Source organism: Pteropus alecto, unplaced genomic scaffold, assembly GCF_000325575.1.
Source record: "Pteropus alecto unplaced genomic scaffold, ASM32557v1 scaffold276, whole genome shotgun sequence".
In the NCBI taxonomy this organism is placed as follows: Eukaryota; Metazoa; Chordata; class Mammalia; order Chiroptera; family Pteropodidae; genus Pteropus; species Pteropus alecto.
The window spans coordinates 2,808,773-2,832,393 of NW_006438074.1; the positions used below are offsets into that span (position 1 = coordinate 2,808,773).

The 23,621-nt window shown below is 33.7% G+C and overlaps 1 protein-coding gene across 1 annotated transcript in view; it reads left to right on the forward strand.

The window, feature by feature from the left end:
- SYNE2 (spectrin repeat containing nuclear envelope protein 2) overlaps positions 1-23,621 on the forward strand; it is a 272,180-nt gene that overhangs the window by 69,884 nt on the left and 178,675 nt on the right. The window contains exons 8-18 of the mRNA XM_025049097.1: positions 3,577-3,773; positions 6,479-6,579; positions 8,263-8,364; positions 10,474-10,611; positions 16,338-16,502; positions 17,116-17,228; positions 18,069-18,231; positions 19,599-19,677; positions 19,930-20,117; positions 21,442-21,606; positions 22,489-22,638. Of these exons, the coding sequence (XP_024904865.1) occupies positions 3,577-3,773; positions 6,479-6,579; positions 8,263-8,364; positions 10,474-10,611; positions 16,338-16,502; positions 17,116-17,228; positions 18,069-18,231; positions 19,599-19,677; positions 19,930-20,117; positions 21,442-21,606; positions 22,489-22,638 (1,561 nt within the window). The remainder of the gene's footprint in view (positions 1-3,576; positions 3,774-6,478; positions 6,580-8,262; positions 8,365-10,473; positions 10,612-16,337; positions 16,503-17,115; positions 17,229-18,068; positions 18,232-19,598; positions 19,678-19,929; positions 20,118-21,441; positions 21,607-22,488; positions 22,639-23,621) is intronic.

Consider the following 23,621-nt stretch of genomic DNA (forward strand, 5'->3'; position numbering starts at 1 on the left):
CCCTATGTATCTGGAAGGTGGGTTTAGATTCAAAAAGTTTTACCACTCTAAGAGCTCTTTAAAAGTCAGAGCTGTGTCTGAATTGACTGTGCATCCCCAGAACTTAGCATAATATGAGTTCATGGTAGGTGTTCTATAAATGTGTGTTGAGTGGGTGAATGAACAAATAAGTGAATAACTAACCAATTCATAAAATTATCTCTTTGTGCTGTACATGACTAGATTAAAAGACCACGGTCCCCTTTGTTTAGAAACTCAGAGATTATTTAGAAAACAAAAAGACAAGAGAGTGTGTGTTTTTACAAAATGTACATGATGAAGGGAAGTTAGCACTTATAATTTCTTTTTTACAAAGAAAAGTGTTTTCTGCTTTTGGGAGACATTTATTATTTCATTTTAACCAACTGCTGGGATGCAGTTTGGGAAAAATAAAGAATTAGGATGCAGGAGAACTCACCACAAGAAGAGATCTGGAGTTCAAAGGGCATTCTTTGTCACCTCATTGTATCGTCTGGGTAAATAGGGGCATAAATATGTTGCTCAACCTTTTCATAAAATGTTAGGCTTCTGAGTAACTCCTTCCTAATAAAAGGTTAAGATGTTAATTTCTACTTTCAGCCATATTTTGTCATTCATTCTCTATATTCTGTGAGGGACACAAACATCCATACCTTATAGGTTTTAAATATATTAGATGAACTTTTTCTTGAATCTCCCAGAGACAATTTTACTTCAGTTTTGTAAATTCTTTAATCTAAAATATTGCATGTGTGAAAAGGCATTATTCAGATTTGTTTCATTTATGTGTAAATAAGTTTAAACTCTTTCAAAATTCATATATTTTACCACAGTTTAACTTTTCCTCGTGTCCTTATTTTTCAGCTACAGATTTTAGGCTAAATTTGTTAAGATGTACTATTTCTTAAGTAATATATCAAAGGTTTATCCTAGTTTTGGCCATCATTGGTGGTATTATTAGGTTATTTTATTTTAATATTCTGTGATTATCTAGGATTTAGATGTAAGAAATATGTTGTATTTTCTTATTTTTGAAGGAGATGAGTTGGGCCCCCATTGGAGAATTCTAAACGAGCCTAGATCCTACCAGTTACCTTGGAGCCTAACCCTGCCCTCTCTAACACCCGGCAGCAATATGTTCTTTGTGACATTGGTTTCAGCTCCTCAGCGTAGAGCTGACCTCCCTGCTCGGTGCTTTATTGAGTGCAGTGCCTGCCAGCCAGCAGTGAGCTGGCTCTGGCCCCCTCAGCACTCTGAAGGTGGTCTGACACTGCCCTCAGCCCCAGCCCCAGCCCCCATCTCGTTAGTTATTGGTTTAGTATCTAAGCATACACTCTGAAGCAGGAATACCTGGGTTAGAGTCCTGGCTCTCAGAACTTTTTAGCTGGTGACCTTAGACACTTAATCTCTTTGTGTTTGTGTTTCCTCAATTATAAACTGTGGACAATACTGATACTTACTTCATAGGCTTGTTATGTGTATTATAAGAATTATTATTTTTTAAAGCATTTGGAACAATTTCTAGACACGGTAGGCACTACATAAGTATTAGTTAAATAAGACAAAAAAACTATGTAGTTTATCACAGTCATAATTTAGGTTTTTTTTTCCTAAGGAAAGCACAGGTCATATGAAGCAGACTGTTTCTTCAGTAGATTTTATGATTTGATTTATACCTTAAATTAGTCCATTGAATTTCCTTGTGTGTTTGTTTTTTTTTTTTTTTTTAAATGGGATATTAAAAGAAACCATAGTTGTTCTGGACTATTTCCCACACTTTGTAGGCAATTATACTCTTTTATAATATCTTCATCCCTCGTCAAATACAGAATAGTGATTCCCTTGTCAAATACAGATTAGTAATTGATTGAGTGATTTGAAATATATATACTAAGTGTCTTTATATGCCAGGTAATGTTTGAGTGGTGAATCTACCATGAAAAAGAAACCATAGTTGTTCTGGACTATTTCCCACACTTTGTAGGCAATTATACTCTTTTATAATATCTTCATCCCTCGTCAAATACAGAATAGTGATTCCCTTGTCAAATACAGATTAGTAATTGATTGAGTGATTTGAAATATATATACTAAGTGTCTTTATATGCCAGGTAATGTTTGAGTGGTGAATCTACCATGATGGACAAGAAAGATAAAGCCCTTGCTTTCAAGGGGCTCACACCCTGTTGGAGGAAGCGGATGAATGAGTATAATTATATTTGGCAATAAGGTTAGGAAGAACTTATGATGATGGAGAATGTCAGAGATAGGGAGGGGGTTGCCTTTATCTTAGGTGGTCATGGAGTACCTTTCTGAGGAGACCTTTGAGTTGAGGCTTGAAGGAGAAGGCTTCAGGTGTATGAAGATCCGTGAGAAAGAGTTTCCAAGCAGGATTAAAAAGAGCATGGCCATTGAAAAACAGGAATGAGGCCAGTGTGGCTGCAACACTGTGAGGGACGGGAGACATAAAGTGGGGCGAGCTAGGCAGGAGCAAAATCTTATAAGGCTTTGTGGGCCAGAGTGAGAGATGTTATTCCAAATACGACAACAAGCTATGATGGGCTTTTTTTTCCCCCAAAGAAATTGTTTTTATTGTGGTAAAATATACATAAGATTTACCAATTTAACCATTTTTTGTGTGTGTACAGTTTAGCGGCATTAAGTACATTCACATTGTTGTGCTACCATGACCACTGTCTATCTCCAGAACTTTTTTTGTCTTGCAGAACTAAAACTCTGTATCTTTAAACAACTACCCTATTCCTCCCTTCCCTCAGCCCCTGGCAACCAGCAGTCTGCTTTCTTCATCTATGAATTTCACTGTTCTCTAGATCCCTTAAATGAGTGGAATCAAGTTATTTGTGCCTGCGTAACTGGCTTATTTCATTCAGCATATCATCAAGGTTCATTCATGCCACAGCATGTGTCAGAATGCCCTTCCATTTTAGAGCTTAGTAACATTCCTTTGCAATACATACGTATTTTGTTGAGACATTCTTCTGTAATGACCACAAATGTGCGACAAGATCTGTCTATCCAGTGAACTATTGGCCATTGATTTTGTACAGTATATCACTTAATTTGTTCCAATGAGAAAGAAAATTATTATTATTTTTTTTTAGTTAAAGGAACTTAATTACATATACAGGTCTAAATTCGGTCTTGAGCCATCAGATTATTGAATGAAGAGCATTAAGTGAATATCGTTGTCACTTGGAAGGCTTTTAAAGACACATATTTCAGGCCCACCTGCAGAGTTTCATTCAGAAGGTCTGGGGAAGGGCCTGATAATTTGCATTTCTAGCACTTGCAGCCCAGGTGATGCTGAGGCTGCTGGTCCAAGGGGGCCTACACTTTCAAAACCTATGTTCTGTAGGATTGTGAGCCTTATTAAACTTGGCATTTTACTTTGACTAAAAGATTAAAATAAAATATTTTCCTAGAATGATTTATGATATATTTGATTCACTGAAACTTAATTACTGTTGATTATAGTTGGGGGTCCTTTGATTTATTCTTTTAAATAATATTTATCATGTTTTTGTCTTCTTGCGATAGGTGTGAATCTGTCAATGTGACAGATTTTAAGTCAAGCTGGAGAAATGGGATAGCTTTTTTGGCTGTCATTCATGCGTTGCGACCAGACCTAATTGACATGAAGAGTGTGAAGCACAGATCCAACAAAGACAATCTGAAAGAAGCCTTCAGAATTGCAGAACAAGAGTTAAAAATCCCCATGTTGTTGGAACCAGAAGGTAAAGAAACTTCTTTCTTTTTAAAACAATGGCCAGTGTGAAGTTGACTTGAGAATAGTATCCATATATTAGCAAACGTAACAGCATTAAATTTTAATCCTGTAGGATTTAACTTAAAACTCTTTTTTCTTTTTTTTACATTATTAAAATTTTAATTTTATTATTAGTTTCAAGTATACAGTACATTGGTTAGATATTTATATAGTTTGTGAAACGATCCCCCAATTGCTCTTTCTCTCCTCTGGCTCTGCACTTAACTTAAAACTCTTTATTAAATTTCACAAAATTATATCTACCAATTGGTTAACCTCAGTTACTGTTTGTTTCCCTGCCTGCCATACCGCACTCCTTAGAGGGAAGTTTCTATGTACAGCCCACAGTTAGGAGAGTTATGTGCACCTTCTTTGAGGGCAGGTTATCTACATGAATTATTTAGATTTGTCTGTTCTCGTCCATTTATTTATTTATCCAACCATTTGTTTATATCAGTATAGATTCTTGGATATGTTATTTTATAGTTTGAGTTGTATCAATGCTACTTTACTGCTCAGATAAAAAATGTTTTTTAAAGCTCAAACTTTTGGCCGTTGAGAGCTCTTTCTGTTCCTGTGGTTCTTTGACATATCCCCATCAATGTGGGATTTGCTTGTTTGTTTTCGGGTATGTCTTTACTTTCTGGCACTAGAAAATTTTCCCGGCTCGTCTTGTGTATGTCTCAGCCTAGTTCCGGGATCAGCCGTTTCTCCCGTGAGCCATGGTTCCTTTTGTTGGAGCATGGTATTTGAAACCAAGATCTGGGTGCTGGGTTTGCTCATTGCTACAGGTACTTACTTAGCCTTTTGGGACCTCATTTGTTTTCATGAGTTGAATTAGATGGTATTTCTTAATTCACAGCCTAATGATTCTATATTTCTATATATTAGGTTTGACATTACTCTGATTCTATGTTGCTTGTTATTCTTTTTGTTAACATTTTCTTCATCTCCTTGTTTTTTCTTTACTCCCGTTTTTCCTCATTCTTTTTTTTCTCCCTTTCTTTGTCTTTTTCTTTCCTTTTTGATTTTATCTTTTTTTTCTTAATTTTTCCCTGTGCTTTGCTCTAGTCCCTATTTCTGATTATTGTTTTTTTAAAAATACTTCTCTCATATTGTGATTCTCCAAATCTTTCTTATTTGTGTAAAATACTTAATCTTTTAGTATTTGAAAATAACTAGGCAACTAATGAAATAAATAATATAATAAAGGCAAATTTCCACTGAATGATTACCCATAACACAGTTTAAATAGCTTAAGTAGTAGATAAAAAATGTGAAATACATCATGATTATTTATGCAAAGCAAATACCATAGTCATATTTGAATAAAGGAATTCTCTTTTGACATAATTTTGTTAAATAATTTAAACATTTAACATTTAATCATTATGTGCAGCTTCATATAAAATGAGAAGTTCTTTCAAAAAGAAATATCTAGTTAAGCCAGTATCATTATTTTACATATCTTGATATTTATCTTTTTTATTTTCAGTAAAAGATAGAATAATATAACTCTTAGGGATTGTTCCTTTATTGATACCCCACTCCTGGATTTTTGATACTTTCATATGCTTCCTGATTTGAATTCTATTATTTAGATATAAATTAGGTTCACTTTCTCTGTTAGCTGACTTAGAGCACTCATTGTGCCCAGTAAAACATCTTTGCTAAAGCACGCATAATGTGTTGTATTTGTTTATTGTTTGTCTTTTACCTAACCGTAAGCTCCTTGAGGGGGCCAGGTAATGTCTTAAGGCATCTAGCATCTACCTGATGGAAGATTGAAGAGATGAAACCTGAGATCCTTCGAGGGCAAGGACTGAGCCGTACAGTAATCCCTGCTTGTGACCTACATGTGTTGGTTTCTATAAATATTTGTTGAATTTAGTTTAACTGAATTAAAAATAAGCACAGAAGATTTTCTTTTCAATAACATTCATTGGTTATTGAGGGAATATATCAGGAGACACCTCAAAATTATATGTTCATGTTGTTTGTGACATATTACAATTGCATCTTTGTGATTTTGTGATCTACCTAATTTATTATATGTCTGGAGAAGTTCTGCGCTTAAGGAATTTATAATTTTTATAAACTTTGTTTAATTCAGCATTTTCCAAATTTATTTTATCATGGACTGTTAATGCAACACAAAACTTGGCCTATAGGAGGCTCTCAGTGAATATATTTGTTCTGTGAATGAACAAATAAAATCTTGTGAATGTCTTAATCATGTCTTCCTTATGTTATATACTTTCAGAAATGCTTTACTGCACACGTGTTGAGACCAGTGTGTCAGGAAAGGATGCCCGTTGCCATGTACTCTTGGAGTTTGTGTACCGTGTCTCTGGAAGGAGGAGGGCTTTGTGTTCTCCTTTCCACCCTCCCTACTTATGTGCTTATATGTACAACATGCATAGTGGAAATTGAGGCTATGGATGTGCTACTGCCAGGATTCAACCCAGCTCTGTTCGACTTTAGATCTAAGCACTTAGCCACCACCCAGTCTTGGAGCCAGGGCGAGTGACCAGAGATTACATGGCTGGTTTTGATTCATTTGCATGACTAGTTTGATTTATTTCAAGGCTTTCTTATGGCATAGCCTGTCTTTAAGTATTAATCACAGTAATTCACATCTATAGCTAAGTGGTAGTGTGGCATATCTTGCAGATGTGGATGTTGTTAATCCTGATGAAAAATCAATCATGACCTACGTGGCACAATTTCTGCAGTACTCAAAGGCTGCACCTCGGATTAGAGAGAAGACTCAGGTATGTCTTTATAAGTACAAATCAGGTTCATTTTTGTTGTACCCTACTTATGGTTTAATTTTAAAAATTGACATGATTTGCATACAGAACTTAAATGTGAAATTCTGTGAGTTTTGAAAAATGCATATACCCATGTAGAAAATACTCCAGTAATGATGTAACACATTTCTATTACTGAGAATGTTCCATGTGCCTCTTTCTTGTCTGTACTGCCTACCCCAGGCAACTAGTATTCCAATTTCTTTCACCATAGATTAATTTTCCCTGTATTTTTTTTTAAGTTAAAAGTAGTAATTTATTAAACTTTGCTGAATTGTCTAAAACAACTTTTAGGTATGCACTACATAGGACAAATTAAGTTAGCAGGCTTTAAAAAATTCCAGTGCTATTAACAGCTTTATTGAGAGACAGTTTACATATTATAGAATTAAACCATGGAAAATTTATAATTCAATGATTTTTAGTATGCTTACATTGTTGTACAGCCATCACCACAATCTAATTTTATCATATTTCCATTTTACCTATTATCTTCATATAAATGGAATCATATAATTTATGGAAGCATTATGTTTCTACACTCAATCCTTGTTTGTTGAGATACTCGAGTTATCATCAGATTGCTATTTCATTATTCAATTTTTCCTTTGACTTGCAGTCAATGATACAAAATATTGTGGGTGGAAATTTCATAAAAATCACTGAGCTGAAAATAAACACTTCTGCTTCTATGAAGATAAATGAATGCTGTGAATTTAGTAAAATGTTTTCGAGTGCTATTTTATAATTTATTTAAACTACTTTCTCAGATATGTTTTCAAGTAGTCATATGTTTGTATTTTATTTGACAAATTTAGGCCTATGTTTTCCCAACTGTTATGTTTGAGGCACCAAACCAGCTTGTTGCTGACTCTGGAAGAGAGACTCAAGCTGAGACTCAGGCTTATAATTCAGTTCACCGATTTCTGACCTGCTGAGGCGCTCTTCTTTTCTAATTAATTTTCATATTAAAAATTAAATTTAAAAATTCAATCTTCCATGAAATCAGGGGCAAAAATATATAGAAAACACTCTTGCTTAATAGAAAAAAAAAAGCAAATTAAGGTTAAAGTAGAGTAGAAATAAGATGTAACTTCTTTTGCTTTATCCTCCTGCAGTAAAATTTGCTTCCAAATATAGGCAAGCTTACCACTTAAGCAAGAATCTAAGAAAAAAATTGTCGCTTACTTCTATATGATAGCATAATCAAGACCTTTAATAGTGTTATTTTTAAGATCTCTAAAATATTCAAGGTATTTTTGATGCCAGTGAATAATTTGGTGGATGTGAACATCTCTTGAATTAACCCATATTTAGAGTTATCAGAAAGCAGTATTCTGAAATGCCAACTATAAATAAATAGTTTAGAGTAATGGTCTCTAAAATTGAAGGATGATGGAAATGGGTAAGCCAAAAATAAAAATGGGGACTTTCTTGCTCTGTTTCTTTAGCACATTGTCCTCAGATGCTAGTTTTAATCCATTTTAAAATTTAAGGTGTTAACAGGTAAAATTCCTCTTTGGCACAATGAGTCATTGGTGTGTAATGATTGCATTATTTCACTGATATTTGAAGTTGTTAATTTTATTGTTAAAAAAATCAAGTTATGATAGTTTTAAATATGCGTGTATATGTGAATTACAGGTAAAGATGAAAGATGCTATGGTCTGGTTAACTCTACAAGAGAAAAAACTACAGAAGATGCTAAAGGATTCAGAAAATGAGACCTATTGTAAAAAGTATGAAGTAAGTATGACTTTTTAAAAATATATATATTAACTTGTTTTATTCTTACCGTGAGATAGGACTATTCTTAACCTCAAGGCTGACTTTAAACAGCAATTTATTTGAAGTTTACTTTTAGGAAAGGGTAAGATGTTTTTGGAAATAATCTTTCATAGTTAATTATTTAAATACTAAATTAACAAGTTTTAAGGCTGAATTCCAGGACTTCCAAATTTTAGTGCGCGTATGAATTACCTGGGTGGTCTTGTTAAAATGTAGATTCAAAATCGGTAGTTCTGGGGTGGGGCCTGAGAGTCTACATTTCCAGCAAGCTCCCAGGTGGTGCCGATGCTGCTGGTTCTGAGAGTACTTTAAGTAGCAAGGGTTTAGAGCAAGCTTTGGTAAACCGTAGTCTATGGGCCCTACTACCTGTTTTTGTAAATCCAGTGTTATTTGAATAGAGCTATGCCCATTAAAGTATTGTCTGTGGCTGCTTTCACACTGTGCCAAAGTTGAATAGTTGCAACCAAGACCATATGGCCCACAAAGCCTAAGATATTGACTATCTTGCCTCTGTAGTAGAAGTTTTCCAATCTCTGGTCTAGAGCAGAACCTGCTTTTCAGAATGAATATTGAATGGAAGAAAATTCAGGAAATCAGGAATGGGGTCATTCCAGAATTACAGTACAGGGCCTCAACCAAGGAGTCCTTTGGGGGAATAATGACAATTGTTACTGTCTCCACATTTGAACATTTGCTCTGTACCAGGCACTTTGCTGATGAGCATTTTATATGTTAAGACATCCTGCTGAGTATGGTATTGTTATTCCAGTTTTACAGATGAAGACAATAAGATTTAGAGGGACTAAGTGATTTATCTAAGGTTACATAGCTACTGATAGGTAGAGGTGGGATTTGAATTGAAGTATAACTTTAAAGCCCTAGCTCTCTTTACGTCCTGATGCCTCTCCAGGGTAAGCAGTTATTCCTTATACCATCTTGAAGGAGACTAATAGGTGACAAAGTACAGATTCTGCAGTCTTGTTTCTTATACCCACTGTCTGTGTAACTCTGTGCTCCCCACCAGTTCTCCATCTTGAATAAGATGAAGGTACTCTCATGTTAATAAATGGAGCACCCCTGGGGCTCCATTTTCCGACCTGCTATAAGTGAGGGAGTTGGGCGAATCCAGCCTTTCTGACACTAACATTCAGTGGATTGTGTGACTTGCCCACCACACCATCCTTTTGGGTTTGGAGCCATCAGAAAAGAAAGGAATGAGGCATTCTCATCTTTCTTCCATCTGAACTGCATAGGCTTCTTGTGCTTTTTCCCTCTTCACTCTGGCCTAATAGGTTTTTCATTGACAAAATGCTCAGCATCCACTGGAAGTGTCCTGTTGTCACATATGTCTTTCATTTAGTATGGTACCACAGATCACATTTCTTAAATAAAAGGCTTTATGAATTTAATAATTATCAGAAAGAATTTAATTATCCTTCACCTTGCTCAAAAAAATTTAATTAAAAATGTTGCCAATAGTTATGGAGGATGTTTTAAGTAATATTTATGGAATCGATGACTCTTGCATGCCAGTATTTCACACAAATACAAACCAAGAAAAGTTTATTTATTAAATTTTTGAAGGCAGAGACAAAGTATTTTCTAAAGTGTATAAAACGACTTGAAAAGAATTGGCTCAAGCTCAGTTAATCATAGAGACCTCAAAAACCATTTATACATAATGACTGCTGTCATATAATTCTCACTTCTACTTATTTTTGTTTTGTTGTGAGCACATATTTGGGGAGGACAAACAAACAATTTTCCATGTGACATCATGACTTGTTCTCTAGAGCTGAGTGACCTTGCCACTTCGTTCCAGTAGAAATCCAACAGTACTGACACGAGACACAAGCCGTGACCTGTGTCACTATGACAGCGCCAAAATTATCAGGGTAAATTGAAGAAAGAAAGTGGATCAGTGAGAAGATCCTAAATTCAGGGAATTTTGCCTTTATCTAAGTAAAAATTTAAATATAAACTATAACTATAGACCTTAAATATGCAGATTACATTTTGTAAATTGATTTAAGCATTTCAATCTTTAAAATATTCTTCTAATTGTAGAGCCTGCTGTCCTTTTTGGAATTATTCAATGAAGAAAAAAAATCCTTTTTGGATATCCTTTCAACAAAAGGGAATCTGGATGAGCTGAATGAAGATGAGTTACAGTTGAGAGAAGCCTGGGATGGCCTCACCTACCAGGTTACTGTGTTGTGTTGATTGGAAGGTCATTTTCACAGGGCCACTTTGTTTCTTGGAAGAGAGCTTTAGATTTTCATGCAGAATTCTGTAAAGCAGGGGTACCCAACCCCCAGGTTGTGTACTGGTCCATGGCCTGTTAGGAACAGGGCTGCACAGCAGGAGGTGAGCGGTGGGCCAGTGATTGAAGCTTCATCTGTATTTTCAACCGCTCCCCAACGCTAGCATCACTGCCTCAGCTCCACCTCAGACCATCAGGCATTAGATTCTCATAGGAGCACTGGTTCCTGGTGCCAAAAAGGTTGGGGACCACTGCTGTAAAGGACAGAGAATAGATGCTTCAACAGAAAGTTGGAGGGTGTTCTGTATTCTCTGTGGACTCATTTGGGTAGTGGTTGATATTTAAATAGGAATATTACAGTATTCTGCTTAGAGAAAATGCATGCTTATCCAAAGTTTTTATATTTTCCATCTGTTCTTGGTTTGCCATGGTAGATTATCTATATTCTGATTGACCTGCAGCCTCCTCTCTACCATGGACCAGTGTCATGTGTCACTATCAGTAGATGCTCAAACAGGATAGGGACAAGCCCAGAAAGAATAAGTAAGGATGAATGTGTGTATGTGTGTCTGAATATAACTGGATGAGTTCAGTCATTTTAAATTTATTGAGACTTGTGTTATGGCCCAGGATATGGTATGTATTGGTGTACATATTATTTATACTTGAAAACAACATGTGTTCTGTAGTTATTAGGTATAGTAGTCAATAAATATCAGTTAATACAAAGTGGTCGATAATGTTCCGATTATCTATGTCTTAACTGACATTTTGTCCAGAGAGGGCTGTTAGAATCTGTAGAATCCTTTCTTTAATTCTGTCAAATTTTGCTTTATGTATTTTAAAACTTTGTTATTAGGTGTGTACATTGATGATTGTTATGTTTTCCTGATGAAGTGACACTTTTACTATTATGAAATATTCCTGTTTATCTTTGGCAATATTGTTTTTCTTGATGTCTACTTAATTTGATTCCAGTCTTCTGATGCTGACTCTGTGACATATCGTTTCCTTCATTTACTTTCATCCTATAAAGTGCATCTCTTAACAGGCAGCGAGCATATAGTTGAGTTTTGCTTTCTTATTCACTCTGACAGTCTCTGCTTTTTAATTGAAATGCTGTCAGTTAATAGTTAATGTAATTATTGATCGGGTTCAATTTAGGTTAACATTTTACTCTTTGTTTATTCCCTCTTTTTTTGTATCTCTATTTTTTCTCTTCATTTTCAATTATCTTAAAATTTCTGGAATTCTATTTCAACTTATCTGTTGGATTTTTGGTTCTATCTCTATCATATTTTAAGTGGGATTACATTATTCATTCTAAAATGTTTACAGTCTACTTAAAGTTATACAACTTCTTAGTTATTGTATAACTTCCTTTAACATGTAGAATATTGCAATTAAATTGATTCATTTATCTCATTCTTTATTCTATCATTACTTTATATATAAATATGTATGATACAAACATGTTTTTAAGTTCCCAGCACTATGTTATATATTTTTGCTTACAAGTCATATTTTAAAGAAATTAAGAGAAAAATTAGTCTTTTATATTATTTAGATATTTACCATTTCAAGTGTTCTTCATTTCTTCCTAGAGATTTGAGTTTCCATCTGAACTTACATCCCTTAACTGAAAAACTTCATTTAACTTATAATGCAGGTCCTTGGGGAGCTAATTCTTAGTTTTCTTTGATGTCTAAATGTCTTTATTTTACCTTTATTCGTTTTTAAACATCTTTATTGAGGTATAGTGTACACACCATAAAATTCACTCATTTTAAATGGAAAATTAAATGATTTTTAGTGAATTTACAGAGTAGCAACAGACATCGTATAATCTGTAAGTCAAAATAACTCTTTGGCCCAGAAAAGTTTACCGCTTAACTGAAAAACTTCCTTTAACTTATAATGCAGGTCCGTGGGGAGCTAATTCTTAGTTTTCTTTGATGTCTGAATGTCTTTATTTTACCTTTATTCTTTTTTAAACATCTTTATTGAGGTACAGTTTACACACCATAAAATTCACTCATTTTAAATGGAAAATTAAATGATTTTTAGTGAATTTACAGAGTAGCAACAGACATCGTAAGTCAAAATAACTCTTTGGTCCTAGAAAAGTTTACCAGTCCCTGCTGTCTCTTGGCTGTCAGGAGCAACAGCCCATTTTAGAATACATTCACACCATTTATGAAGTGTGTTAAATAGTAGCCTAGTGGCTTAAAAGAGCCACCCTTTAGGTGTCCGAATTTTCAAGAAATAGTCCAAAAGTCTTCTAATCAAGCTGCAGTGCTCATTGCGTTCTCAGCTTGTGTTCTCATCACAGCTTTGACAGTGGCCCGGGTCAAGGGCAGGAGCTGTTTGTTATGAATCTTTGACAAAATGGAAGGAGAGGAAGAGATATGGTATGTATAGTTCAGGCTGTTCCAGGCCACAGAGACATAGCCTAATTTTCTGAAATAAGAGCTGGAAAAATTACCCAAAATAATGATAAAAACCATAAAAAGAACTATTTCGCAAGATTAAGTACTGCAGATTGATAGTAACTTGAAAATCCATTCCTTAGGTAGAATACAGCTCATTTTCTTAGTATAGCAAAATGAGACATATTAAGTTAAAGTCATCAGGTATCTAAAAGTCAATACCATCTAGACAGTTTTTGGTTCAATTGTTTGAGAACCCAGATATCTCAAAGCATCATATCATAGTAAATGGTTTCATTTTAAGCTTGCTATCGAAAATAGCAATGCTATGTTATTTTGACCTAACGAGATCTTATATACATTTTCAGCCAAATTCAAAAGTGGTTTCCAACAATGATAAAGAAAGTGTAGAACCAGTTATTTATGCTGAGTGGGAAAGGAGAGGATTGGAAGGTAAACACTGCCTTCTATCTTTCCTCTTCTGACTGCTACATAGAGGACAGCCCTAAGTCAGAAAGCACACACGTGATTTCATTCCAAAAATAGATAGTTTTCTTTTAGTTGTGAAAGAATAACAGTTGAATTAGAGGTATTCTTAGCCTCTCTGTAATTCAATCATTTATTAGTTTTCTGGTTTATTTTTATTTTTTTTGGCAAACACACAAATAATTTAGATATAATAGAGGTACATGCTAACTTGTTTATATTAAAAACTTGTAATAATGAAAACTTATTTCCATTATTTTTCTCACTGGAGGCTTAATGGTATATAGTTAATTATTTAATAAGATTGTAGATGTTTTTTGCTGTATACCTTTTGAGAACATAAATTTGCAAGGCAATTAAAGTAAAACAAAATACTGCATGGTATCACTTATATGTAGAACCTAAAAAAAAATAGTCAAACTCAGAAGCAGTAGAAAAGTGGTTGTCAGAGGCTGGTAGCTATGGGAAATAGGGAGAAGTTAGTAAAAAGGTATAAGCTTTCAGCTATAAGATGAATAGGTTCTAAGAATCTAATGTAAAACATGGTGTTTATAGTTGATAACACTGAATTATATCATTGAAATTTGCTAATAGAACAATTTATGTGGTCTCACCAAAAAATAAATAAATAAATAAATAAATAAATATGGGAAGTGATGGATATGTTAATTACCTGGATGGTAGCAATTCGTTCACAATGTGTACATATATCAAATCACCACAGTGTGCACTTTAAATATCTTATAATTTTATTTGTCAGTTATACCTCAATAAAACTGAAAAAACAATGCAAAACCTGTAATAGTAATGCTTCTATTTTATGAATAGTTCCATTTGACGGCCTTAAAGGAGCCTCACTTTGTCCTCACTTAACACCTTTATATATGAGTAGTTGGTTAAATTTTTTCTTTAATATATTTTTTAAATATTTTCTTTAATACCTTGCATGTAGTGAGTACCCAGTAAATGTTTTTGAATGAACTAATGATGAATCAGATAACCCGTATAGTATACAAACTTTGCCTATTCTTTCCTCTATATAAAAACAATTTAACTCTAATACTGACAATTCATTTAGTAGAACTATAACGGAAAGAGAAAATACAGACTAACAGCTCATACTTTTGTTAGAGGAAGTCATTTAAGTGAAACAGATTTTGATTTGTTCTTGGTCTTCATAGGAGTGTCTTTGAAATGAGAATACCAAAAACGCCATTAAAGAGCTGTGTGAGTTCAGATAAAAAGCCACATTCTTAATGGGGTCATCAAGAGAGGAGGTAGTCTCAAAGTTGGGTTTTTATTTATTTTTATTTATTTTTTTAGGCGAGGCAACCCTTGGTTGACCTCACAGATTGCAAGGACCTTGTCAGCTTACAATCTCTTATTTTTTATACCTACAGCAAGTGGTACTAGGTGGTCTCCCGTCCAAGTACTAACCAGGCCCAATCCTGCTCAGCTTCTGAGATCAGACGGGTTCAGACTTGTTCACGGTAGCATGGCTGTAGACTGGGTTTTTATTGTGTTTAAAAATTCTGGTAATCACTGTGCAATTTGTGTTCTTCCAAGGTTTTCCCCTGGCCCTTCTACTTGATGCTGTTTTATCCCTGACCACACTTTACTATAACCGTGTACTTGTCTGCTTCCCTGGTTAGGTGTTTCAGGCAAGAGCTGTAACTTTTATTTATCTGGTTGACCCTCAGATGTAGAGGGTTGTGTTAAACTTACTCTTCTCTCATGGCACGTGGGTTTGGGTAAGGCCTACTCTTATTTTTTATTCACTTGTTTAATTTTATTTCCTTTTATACCTATGCTGTCCTTCCATTTCCCTTTCTCGTTAGGCCACTATTGTGATGTGCTTAATGTCTATCTTTAATTTATATGTTTTTACAAAGCAAGTATTGTATTTATGTACCCATATATTTTTAAGTCGCCATGTGTGTACATCAGATTTGCATCTAGCTGCTGCACAGTTCTTTGTGGTGTGTGGCCACCATGTCTCCTTTCTATTCCAAAAGCCTTCTGTATATCTTTTTCCCCAGCTCTTAGCATAATAGGTTATTCGTGAATTTTTGCTGAATGAATGAATGAGTGAGTGAGTGAGTGAATGTGTGAGTGTGTGAGTGAGTGAGTTTTAACAGTGTTGCTGAGTGGGGGAAATCCAGGTAGCAGGGGCAGCAGGAGCCAGTCCTGGGAGTGCAGTCAGTGTTTGGGGAAATATGTAGCTGGCATTTGTGTGACTCGTATGCATGTAGGGAGTGGTGGGAAGGCTGAGGAAGAAGTTCACCTGCATTGTGGGGGACTTTGATGAAGGACAGATATTTAAGAAATACAGTAGAGATATCTAATGTGAATATACAATTAGGGCTAGTGAGGAAAATATAAATCCATGTGCAAGATATAGTTGTAATGTCAGAGAACACAAAGGCATACAACATTTCAAATCATGATCATTCATTATAGTAGTCTACCCCTGCTTTGAGGGATGCTTTAAATATTTCTAATTTCCCTCTCATAACTGATTATGGATTTATCAAAACATTTGTGTTTATCCTTGTGTTCTCTTCTATGGGTTTTAAACAAATTATCTTGTCATGCAGCAAGTAGCCAAATGATATTTAGAACTAAGAAGTTTACACATTGATAAAGATTTTCTCGACTGACAGATCAGAGAAACTTTAAAGAATGAAATGTACTATGTTTGAAGAAATAAACTAGTGGAATGTCTGCTGAAGAACGCCCTCCCTTTTTTTCAGATTAATATGTGGCAAACAAAGCTGAACGATGACTTGCCCTCACCCCTCCATCAAGTTGAAGCTTGGCTCCAGGAGGTAGAAGAGCTTATGGATGAAGATTTGCCAGCCTCCCAGGATAACTGTGAAGCCATAGCTCTAATGCAAGAGAAAATGGCTTTATTCAAGGTTGGAAAAGAAAAAAGAAGCAGTGAAAAGTCTATACTTTGTTAGGGACTCTTCTTGAGAAGGACTTTGTCCTAGCAAGAAGGGAAAGAACTATAGTGGGTATTTGAGGATGGTTTAGAATGATTCCATGGGAGATGTATGGGACCCGGAGGATACCTTCACATTTGTCATGAGCATTACACTAGTTTAAGGTAGAAACAATAAGAATAGCATCTAGTAAGTTTTAAGGTAACTCTAAAGTATGACAGAAAAGGAGGCGGGAGGCTGGTTTAAAAAGTGAGAGATTGGTTTCTCAATAAAATGGCGTGAAAGAATTTGGTATATGAGGTTTATACATTTGGGCCCATAAAAGAATGGAAAAATACATCCAAAAACGAAAGATTTTAATAACGCTTTTGCCTAAGAAACTGCAGTCTGCCTCTTTGTAAAAGTGTTCCAGTTTAAACATTTATGATGAAAATATTTATTTATAAAATCTTAATTAAAAACAGAAAAGGCTTTATGATTTTTTTGAAAAAAGATGCAATGCATACACAGTGAATAAGATTGACAAACCCTCAGTTATAGTGTTTGGCAATAAATCTGGTTCATGTCATGCTTAATTTCTTTTCAGAGTCTGATGGACAAATTTGACTGTCATTTGAATACTCTCCTGGTATTTGAAAATAGAGATGAAAAACATTTGCCATTGGTACCACCTTATAAATTGGAGGAAATGAAAAGACGGTTTGTAACACTACCATTTCGCAACTGATACAGTTCATGTTTGAGCACTAACATGGTGCTATGGGGACCAGAAAAATAGATATTTAGATAATTTCTGATATGTGTTCTTTAAATCTTGGTAACAGTACCTTCTTGTTTTATGTATTAGTAACATTATATCACACAAACATACTTCATCTTTTTATTGGATGGTGGGATGTGGTGGTAGAAAAAGTTCTGGACTTAGAATAAGGAACTAAGCTCTGTATCTTGGTTCTGGCCAAGTTACTCTGTCTCTCTGAACATGTTTCCTCATATGTAAATATAGGATAATGTTAATCCTATTCATGTCTCATAAGGATACTGGGTGAAATGGGAGGAGGTAAACGAAAGCACTTTATAAACTCTAAAACAGTGCTAATATAGAGATTCTTTAATTGATGGTTGTCCACATCATCTCTTTTCTCATTATTCATAAGCAGCTTATCAGGATGATTACAGAGAGTATTAGCCTTAATGAAAGCTGTTTTTAATATATAATGTTGAAATTAGAGTTGCATTAGTTATACAGAAGTTTTCAAATTTAGTAAAATAGCTTGGAGGTTAACATTTTATTACAGTATTTCTCAATAGGAATAGTTTCTTCAGAAAACGTTCTGTTAGGTGTTTTCACCTTAGAAATTGTTGTTATGTATACTAGCCACAATGTTTGTTTTACTTTGTTTAAAAAAGATTTGAGGACACATCTGACTACCATGTGTTTAAAAGAAAAAGTTAGAGCCCCAATATTTTTTAAAATGCCAAACATATATCTCAACATTTGGCCATAATACTAAGTTAAATTCTAAAACTCTTTTCCAGAATCAACAACATTTCGGGAAAAAAATTCATTCCACTTCTACAATTTCATTACTATAAGTATTCAGTCCTTGGTTTACTAGATGAAGTGAAATCAAAATTAGATGTTTGGAACGTAAAATATGGGAGCAAAGAATCTGTGGAATTATTGATGGAAGACTGGCGTGTAAGCTTCTTTATTTCATGGCTTAGATAACTATTCTACATGTCTGGGTGCTGGGTTTGCATTTTTTTTTTTTTTTGGCACAATTTTAGCCTGAAAAGGTTCTAAGATACATTTTGTTGGTAGCTTTCATTAGCTTAAAAATTGCCTGGAGAAAAGAATTACAGGTAGTCAAATAACACATCAGGAAAGAGTAAGAAAGAGAAAACAGCATTATTTACTACAACAGGGGAGGTTGTATTAACCAGGCAAAGTAACATATTAGAGAAAGTTTTGAAGTTATTTCCACTAAAAATTCCTACTTTCACTTATTGGACACCTTGTTTAATATTTTTTTCCTACTCAGATTCATGGGTTTATTCAAAATTAAATTATTCTTAGAACATTTTAATCTTAGCCTTTTAGTTTTGAGAGTGGGAAAAGCAGTAGTGCTATCATAAGGCTTTTTTAGGGGAGGGGATTTACCTCTTACACTTTATAGGAAAAAATGTTCAGGTGATTTAAATATATGTGTGTTCATTTATAAATTACAACTAAAGCATCTTAGAAATGTCTTTTCTACAGTTAGTCCTTATTATCTTTTTGTTTCCTTTTTGGTATGAGGGACAAAAAAGAAAAATCCAAGATTAGTTAAAAAATGGAAAAACATGATGAAGAGAGATTTTACAATTTATGACTTAAATGTTGTACATTCCCAGATAGGAAGCATCATTCTAAATTAGACTAAATTTTGAATATTTTCATTTCTTGTCTTTGATTTAAAAATTTTTTTCCATTTAAATAATCATACCATTGGCATATAATAAGTTCACAATACATATGAGTATTTAATTAACTCTGTACTTTTCCATAGCAGAATTTGCTTGCAATAGGACACATCATAATTTGATTAATGGTAGTTTTTCGAATGCTTTTACACGATGGATGGTATCTATTTATAATTTACTCTAATATATCTAATCGAAAATTATTCAGTGTTAATAAAACATATGAAATAAAAGAAACTAATACAAATTATGCAGTATTAGTAAATATGTGAAGTAGGAGATTTTCACATTGCTATTTTTAACGTGCCTTTTCCCATGAGACAGGAAAACCATTGTAGAACCCCATCACCACACTCAGATAAACTTTTCAGATTTCATACCTCCATAATGTCTGTGTTCACACTTATGTCTCCTAGACCTTAACTATCTTTCTTTTTGATTTGCTCTTCTTTTTCTACCCAAATATGTAATATTAAAACCTTAAGAAATTTTGGCACTTAAGTGTTTCATCAGTAAACGTATGTGTGTTTACGTGTCTCTATCTGGATTTCTTGATACATTTTAAAAAGTAAAAACTGTTCTTATGTTTCTGCCCCCCCCCAGAAATTTATTGAAGAAAAAGAGTTCCTCGCTCAACTTGAAACATCTTTTCAAAAATGTGAAGAAATTCATAAGAATTTGGGTAAAGCTACATAATTACTTTTTGATGAAATGACCATCACTTAAAATAGCATTTCATCTGTTTCTTTTTCTTTGTAATGTTTTAGAAATTGGTTTTATATGTGTGTTTTCTTTGGAAAATCCTTGCATTCACTTTTAATATTAGAGTACATATTTATTTTGCCATTGTTAATTAATATGTAAATATTTTTCTTAACAGTATTATTAATAAAAAACTTTTTGAGATTATTTTCTTGTTTTGTCAACATTATAGATGGAGAATATCAGAGTATTAGTGAACAATATATGATGCTGGAAGATAATATTTCTGTGTATAGGAAAAGCATATATAATGTGAAGTCCACTCTACAAAAAGTTCTGACATGTTGGGCTACTTATATAGAAAATCTTCGCTTACTAAAGGCTTGTTTTGAGGAGACAAAGAAGGAACAGATTAAAGAGGTATTTGCATTCTAATGGCACCTACTCAATTGTATTTTTTGTTGTTCGTGTTTTGCTTTGTTTTTTGGAGACCCTCATTTTCCGTCTAAAAATGAGAGGCTGGGGAAGAGTAAGCATGACAATTGGAACATTCTCTAGAGTTTAGAAAGAGTTTAGTTTCTTCCTAATATAACCTCCAAAAGGAAGTTTTCTCCTCATTATAGGTTTTACAAAAACGTACACACACAGCTTTATTGAAGTATAATATACATACACAGCGTAGCCTTTGGAAGATATAGTGCCACATTCTTTGGAAAGGAAATAAAAGACTTGGAGTACTAGATAGCATATAGACATTTTTAAAATAAATTGATGTTTTAAAAGTTTAATTTTTCCATTTGAGTGAATACCTTTGTGCTCTAAAACCTTCCTGGGTTTCTAGAGGAGGAAAAGCAAAATTCCTTAGATTTCTGTGGAGAGCTATAGAAGAAATTTCAGTGTAATTCATTATTGTTGTCATTTGCTATTCATGTAATAATTTGTTTTATGATTATTTTCTGAGGTAGTTTTTCTTTTTTGTTTTCCTCTGTTGCAAATGGCTATAGATGACCTCTCAGATTAAACATTTTCCAAGTAGCTCAATGGAAAATCAGCTGTTTATATGAAAGTAAAATTTATGTAAATGTATGAGTGCAAAAAGAATATTGGAGAGCTTAGTGGTCATTACTTCTCCCTGTTGCGTATACTGATACTAGAAATTCAAATCTTTGGCTTTTGACAGTTCTTCTGTTTTTAAAGATCTTTTATTAAAATTCACATAACTCTGAGAAAAATAAAACTTTATACTTGGCGGTTCCCAAACTCTGCTAAGGTGCTCTGAGCTGCAAAAGAGTACTCTCGAGATAATTTAAATTTTGAGGGAGACACAGCAACATCAGTCTGTTGGACACCATGCAAATTATTTCTAAGTTGTTTGGCCCTGACTACTTAAAAATGAGAACTTTTAGATCATCCTTCTGACATTGGGAATCCATGAAAAAATTGCTGAGACTTAAAGGCACTGTGAACTAATAAAATTTGAGAACATTTGCTCTAAGCTCATTACCTATGTAGAAAGATTGATCAGTTGCTTCCTAAAAGTCCAGGGCCAGGAATGATGACAGACAGCTGGCACCTGCCAATTAGTGATTAAGTATGAAGAGATAGACCGATAAGGATGGGGGAATCTTCCAAGTGGAGTGTTAGAGTCTCTGCAAAAACCTTATGCTCACTTTTGCTTAGAATCAACTCGAAAATAGACAAATATTTTGTCATTAAAATATTATGTTGCTTATATGTTATGTAGATTCCCTTTGAGACACTATCCCAGTGGAATCTAGAACATACTACTTTAAATGAAGTGGGAAATTTCTTAATTCAAGTCAGCAATGATGAAGTTGGATCATCTATTTCTAAAGAACTGAGAAGGTTGAACAAAAGATGGAGAAAGTTTATCCCCAAAACTCAGCTGGTAAGTTTTTTTTTTCGTTTGTTTGTTTGCTTTTGGTAGTAGCTTCATTGAGATAAAATTTATATACCATACAATTCACTAATTTAAAGTATATAACTCAGGGTTTTTTTTTGTATATTCAGAATTTTTGTATATGCAGCCATCACCATAATCAATTTTAGAACATTTTCATCACCTCATAAAGAAACTCTGTACCCATTAGCAGTCACTCTTCACTTTCTCCAAACCTCCCAGTCCTAGGCAATCACTAATCCACTTCATAACTCTAAAGATTTGCCTATTTTGGATATTTCACATAAATGAAATCATATAACATGTGGTCTTTCATTTCTGGCATTTTTCACTTAGAGTAATGTTTTCAAGGATCATCGATGTAGCATATTATTAGTACTTCATTCCTTTTTATTGGCAAATAATAGTCTGTTGTATGGCTATGCCACATTTTATTTAATCATTGATCAGTTCATGTATTTGGCTTCCTTCTACCTTTTCAGCTATTATGAATAATGTTCCTGTGAACATTCATGTACATGTTTTTGTGTGTACATATGACATACAGCTTTCTGTTTGAAATTCTTTTACCATTAAAAAATAGCAGAAGCATTTTTGCCTACTAGATTTCAAGCTCCTTGAGAACATATACTGTGCTTTATTTATCTTTATATTTAGCATAGTGTTTAGAAAAAGAAGACCTTCAATAAATAATTTTTTAATTTAAGTTATTAAGTTATTCTGTTTCTTATTCTTAACAATTTGAGATTGAAGTGTTTTATGGGAAATGTTCATATTTTCAAATATATTATGTCCATTTATTGTTGATGATAATATATCTTAGCATAAAAATTATAAGCATGAAATTTTATGACATTAATTTTTTTATAGGAAATGAAGCTGCCACTTATAAAAATACAGAACCAGCCCATTCTTGACAATTCTGGAAATATTCAGCTATCTAAAGAAGAAAAAGTAACTGTTGATTTTTCAACAGATATGTCAGTAGAACTTCCTGAAAATCACAATCAGAATATAAAGGTAAAATAGTCATACTTATTGGATTCCATTTCTATATAGAAATAACTTAACTTCACTGTTTTTATTTTGAAAAAAACATATTGTTGGAACAGTGGTAAATGTGATTATTAGCTAACACTTAAAGTATAATCATTTTCTAGTAAAATGCTTAGGTGGCCCCCTTCATGAAGTGTCCTTTAATGTTCAAGCCTGTGTCCCTCACCTATGGAGGAGTTCCGCAACCATGCAAAGCAGTCATGACTTCTGAGCTGTGGAAATGTTTTCTTCAGATTACTTCCGACTAGTGCTCAGAAATTGTCTAGCGTCGGGCTAGCCTCTGGCCTGGGTCCTGCTTCCTCTCCGTAAAATGGGGGAAAATATAATCTTTATTTCTTGCTTCATTGGGTAATTTAGAGGGTGATTTTAGATTATAGATAAGAAAAGGAACACAAAATAAAAATCGTACACAGGTAAAATATAATACCTATGGTTTTTAAATGTGTCTCTTTCAGAATAATAACATAAAATTTTACTTAAGAATGTAGTATTTAATTGGCTTTGGCCAGTTGCTATAATGGAGTGCCAGGGTTTTCCTACTAAGTATAAGAAAACTTAATAAGAGAAAATCTTGGAAGATCTGAATTTGTCAATGTACTTTTAGAATAGAAGAATACGGAATACTGTATTCTTATGCGTTTAAAATATCTGATTAAAAATAACTTTAAGAATGTATTTATCATATAATGCTGTGGCATATCAACCTATAGGCTATTGAGAGATTATTAATGGGAAAAGGCTTAATTTTGTTGAAATTTGATTCTCTTTTCTTGACAATGTTTTACAACTGCTATTGCTAATAGCTAGATTTAATTAAATTGTATATAAGGTTTAGAATGTGTTTATACAATCAATACCTTAATTTTATAAGTTTTTATCTTATATGTAAAATGGGGATAAGAGTAGCTGATAGGAATGATATTATCATTAAAATATATGTAAACAAA